The 4,664-nt window shown below is 47.7% G+C and overlaps 1 protein-coding gene across 2 annotated transcripts; it reads left to right on the top strand.

The window, feature by feature from the left end:
* Positions 1 to 252: 252 nt before the first annotated feature.
* Positions 253 to 4,154, top strand: LOC120643841. 2 transcript variants are annotated; one of them, XR_005663216.1, is made up of 2 exons: positions 253 to 991; positions 2,302 to 4,154. XR_005663216.1 is itself a non-coding variant. In XM_039920320.1 (2 exons), exons 1-2 carry the CDS (start codon positions 287 to 289, stop codon positions 3,781 to 3,783), a joined length of 711 nt encoding a protein of 236 aa, XP_039776254.1. In that variant the 5' UTR covers positions 253 to 286; the 3' UTR covers positions 3,784 to 4,140. The 2 variants fall into 2 exon arrangements, 1 of the variants encoding a protein (XP_039776254.1); XM_039920320.1 differs by having other exon boundaries at positions 3,778 to 4,140.
* The last annotated feature ends 510 nt before the right edge of the window (positions 4,155 to 4,664 follow it).

Genomic DNA, 4,664 nt, shown 5'->3' with positions numbered 1-4,664 from the left:
TGAACAAGCAAGCTAGTCAACAAGTGGAGCAGCCGGCAGCGAGCGCTGCATCTGCTCTCTTCTCTCACTCACTCACTCACTCCACACTAGTACACATGCATGCACACATTTAACTCTTTCTCTCTCCGTCGGTGGACACAGCAAACACACAGCAAGCACACACATGTATGCTTTAGCTTTTACACGAGCTCTTACACGTAAGAGTAGTTTTAACTCCCTCCTCTCTCTCTCTCTCTCTCTCTCTCTCTCTCTCTCTCACGTCTCTTTCACTCCCTGATCCCTGCACATGTATGCATGCACTTCTCTCCTGCTCTTCCTCCGCACGCCGAGCACGCCGCTCACCTCCTCTCTCTCAGCTTCCCTCTCTCTGTCGGCATCTCAGTTCTCTTCTAGTCGCTCTTCTATTCCACCAAAGCAGCACAACAACGAGGAGCATGCCTCCCCGCCCTCTTCGCTCGATCTTTCCCTCCTGCCTTTCTTCTCTAGCAGCTCTCATGGATCCTCTCTCTCCCTGATCTTCTTCTGTTCTTTCTTCATCCATCGATCGCAAGAACAAGTCGCTTCTCTCGGCCAACAAGCAAACACTAGCAGCTGTAACTCCAGTCGCCATTTCGCTGCCCTTTCTCTCTCCGGCAGACCATGCAGGAAGCAAAGCAGAGCTCCCTGCTCTCTGCTAGCAGCAGCAAGAAGCCGCCACGCCTTTCCGTGCCGCCGACCTCCGCCGTCGTGCATCGCGGACCGGCTTCTTCGGCTCTCCTCCGTCCAGTCCGAAGCCACGAGCAGCACCAACAGCACCGCCGACGCCGACGCCAGCCACAAGTCGGAGGAGCTGCCGGGTCGGAAGCTGCAACGCCGCTGCGCCAACCACGACGACGACGACCACCGCGAGCTCGAGGATGCCCAAGCCGCCGGCGCCGACCCGTTGAACCGCAAGCGATCGGCGAGCCTGTCCGCGTCACCACGCCGGCCACGCCTTCACCGTCGACCCACGGTGAGCGTCGATGTCCCACTCCCGATGTCCTAGTGCTGCCGGCGTGAGCTACGGTTGCCGATGCCCCGCGCGGCCACATCGTCGCCTCACCTTGCCAAGCCGCCGCCTTGCATTCAGTCCTGCTAGCATCGTGAGGATGCACGGGAGCACGCCACGATGTTCCGGACCGCCGATGGCGCAGTCCGTTTGGACAAATCGTCAAGCACGTGTGGTGCAACTAGCAAGCCACGAGACTCATCTTTGGCCTGATGCCTTTGTTAGTTTCTTTGGTCCTGCAATGTTCCTGATGCAGCACGTCCACACGCCACGGTCTTGCTTGTTGAAACCAGGCCACGAACCGTTCACCACCCTTGCCCTTGTCGGCCGCCGCGACCCCAGGGGAGATGGGTGATCGCGCGCCTGCGCACGCTATGCCACGACCAAAGGCCCTGCCTCTGTGCCGCTCTAACATAACCGAGCTGTTCTGCCGCGACGTTAAGACGACGACGCTGAGCTGAAGCTGCTACCGGGAGCAATGATGACGTCGACGGCCACGAGCACGAGGAAGCCGAGCCGGAGATTGAGGCCGACACCGCGAACCGGGGAACAACGCCGAAGCCAAACATCAAATACGTCGTAGAATGCAGCAGTCGTGTCACCGCCGCGAGCCCGGACTACCGGAACTTCGCGCGTGACACAGCCGTGCCGTGGCCATGGAACGCCATGGGACTCGCGCACGCGTAAAATTCACCCAGCTACCAAAAGCCTGCACCTGGAAATCACGGCCGCTACCTCCCGACCTTGTCACGGGCGGACACGCGACACGACCCGGCCATGCCGAGCACCGTGTGCGTGTACGATGCCAGAGGACGTCGCGCTTGCCGCTGTTCTTGCACACCCCGGGGCACAATCCAAGTCGCCGCAAACCAGGTGATGTTGGACACCGAGAGCGCAAGGCTACACATGCCCATACACCCGAGGCAAAGAGCTCTAATTAAGGATGCAAGTGGCCGTTTTCCTTTAGAAAAATAAAAGAGAGAATACGTTTGGATTACACTTAACCTTAAGAGCTCACATCAACACGTGATTTGCACTCTTGCCGTTTTCCTTCACAAAAAATATTAATAAAAAGGAAAAATACACACACACACCTTTTAAACTATTTTAAGTTTCAAACCTGCATAATTTGTCCAAATAAACTTTAAGTTAAATACTTATTTTTTTAGAAATTTTCTAAAATCATGCTCTATCATCTCATGGTGTTTATTTGGTTGTTCATTGCTGTTTATTTGGTTGTTTTGCATGTATTGTCGTTCGTCCGATTCGCGTAGACGACGAGACGTTCGTGACTGCGCCAGACGCCGAGCGAGACACTGAGCTGTTACTTGAGAGTTGAGAATATGAACGATCGGTAACAAGGCAAGCACCCCCTTGATCATTTTTGCTCCTATTTAAATTCCTAAGCCTATAAATATATGCATGCGATGATGATTTTATGAGTCCAAATATCATTTTATGTCGGGTAGACACGTCCTATTTTAATGCATTTACCTTCCTTGTTATTTTATACCCTTTTTATACCTTGTTACCCTAAGGTTATGGGTTATTCGCGTAGTTCAGAGTCACATGCTTAGTTGGCTTAGTATTTTGTGCAGTAGTTAACTAGCATCACATGGGTTGGTGTCTTTTAAAGAAAAAATATATTTATAGAGTTATTTTTAAAGGATAAAAACTTTATGGTAGACGCGGGTGAATATATGGTCTAGCGATTTTGATGGTATGAGGATGAAGAAAAAGAATATGGATGGTAAAATGGATGGAAAAAATGGATGATGGATATGGCTTGGTTCTGTATGCGTTTCCGGCGCATTTTAGGGATTTATCACCCGTGCCAAATTAAGGACCGGTAATTGGCATTATTCTAGTCAAGTATTACAGTGCAACCATACGGCTAATGGGCATTGGCCTTAGCTTATTAAGTCAGTCGGCCCAAGAGGATGCTACCGCCTGAGTGCTCGAGGAGCTCGTCGGTGTCGGGGTAGCTAACCCGGTCAGATGTACGGAGCCGCGATACTCGGGCAGTCTGTCGTGTAGCATATTTTGGGTCCGACTGATGTAATGGCTCTGTCATGTTAGCTTGCCGACACATCTAAGGAATTGTGTATGTGCGTGCTGATCCTGCGCTGGCATCAAAGCGAAACATGTCGTATGGGTAAAGTGTACAACCTCTGCAGAGTGTAAAACTATTCGAATAGCCGTGCTCACGGTCAAGAGCGCTTGAGCTAGTCGCCGGTTTTAGAAGTTTTGGTTTGAAAAACTTGGTATGTGAATTGTTTGACAACACTTGCACCGGTTCAAAGGATGATGGACCTATTAAGAGGATCAAAGAACTGCGAAATGGAAAATGGGGAGTCATGATTGGTGATGTCAGTCTATTTTATATAAAATAAAATATTTTCAAAATTATGCGTATAAAGATACACCCAAATAAAATGCAGCCTAGTGCTAGTGAACCTGTCAGCCTTCCTTGATTAACCATGCATATATTATAGGATTTTTTGAGATACACTCGAAGTCTTGCGAGTACAAAATTGTACTCATCCTTGTTGCTAAAATTTTAAAATCCAGAGTTCGAAGAAAAGCCGTCTCAGTTCAGTTCATTGCCGAAGGATGCGGGTCCAGTCAGTTGCCTGTGGGAATGGTGATGCACACTACTATAGGATGGAAGTCCTATATTTCTGTTGCTTCTGCTGCAAATTATTGGCTCTGATTAAATTATAATATCACTAACATATTTTTGAGTGCAGTTGTGATACCGGTGTTGTTGTGCGTACTTGCGGACTGATCATGGGACAAGTACAGTAAGGCAGTAAGGCACAACGGAACCTGGGTATTTGTACGCCTGGGGGCCCACAAATCATGCACGTGTAAACAGTCTGTATAGATTTATGGGTTGTCGGCCCATTGAATACCGCGCTAATTTATTAATCTTTAGGCGATGGTTCCCGTTGTCATCGCCTCTTGCGATCCATAGTCTCACCCGTTTCACTCTGTTACCATATTTCGTTCTCTGTTCTCTCTGTCACTCTTTTTTCAGTGTGGATGCAATGGTTCTTTTTATTAATGTCACTATGTGGTTATGAATCCACTAATAAATCTTAATGTGATGACATCATGTGTTTTCTCAGATCTAGCGGCCACATATTGTTCCAATAAAACAATTTGTTCCAGTGGAACAATTTTTAGTTCCAATGGTAATAATTGAACAAATTCTAATATTTGTTCCGATGGAACATTTGTTCCATTTTGTTCCAATGGTGAAATTGGATCCAATTGAACAAATTCTAATATTTGTTCCAATGAAACATTTTGTTTCAATGGTCCAGTTGGATATATCAAATTCTACAATTTGTTCCAATGGAAAACTTTTCTTCTCATATGCGATGAAACAAAAAGTTCCAGTTCCAATTATATTTTTTGTTCCAGAGTAATAATACTTTTTTAGGCTCTCTGTTTGGTTAGACTGTACGTTTTGGTTTGGTGTCGTGACTGTTTACCATGTACTAATTCATTTAGGAGAATATATGAGTTTTTGGTTGATCTATTTATTTTGGTTTGGTGTCACAATTAGAAAAAGAGAGAGAAACAGACAGAAGGGTAGGATCGGCGGGGAGCGGGTGGGCGGCGGCCTGAG

Source organism: Panicum virgatum, chromosome 8K (assembly GCF_016808335.1).
Source record: "Panicum virgatum strain AP13 chromosome 8K, P.virgatum_v5, whole genome shotgun sequence".
NCBI classification, from domain to species: Eukaryota; Viridiplantae; Streptophyta; class Magnoliopsida; order Poales; family Poaceae; genus Panicum; species Panicum virgatum.
Note: the sequence above shows the minus strand (reverse complement) of the source record. Positions and strands in the feature narration are given on the sequence as shown.

Coding starts and splice junctions, on each gene's coding strand:
- LOC120643841 (XM_039920320.1), top strand. CDS start 287: ATGTATGCATGCACTTCTCTCCTGCTCTTCCTCCGCACGCCGAGCACG.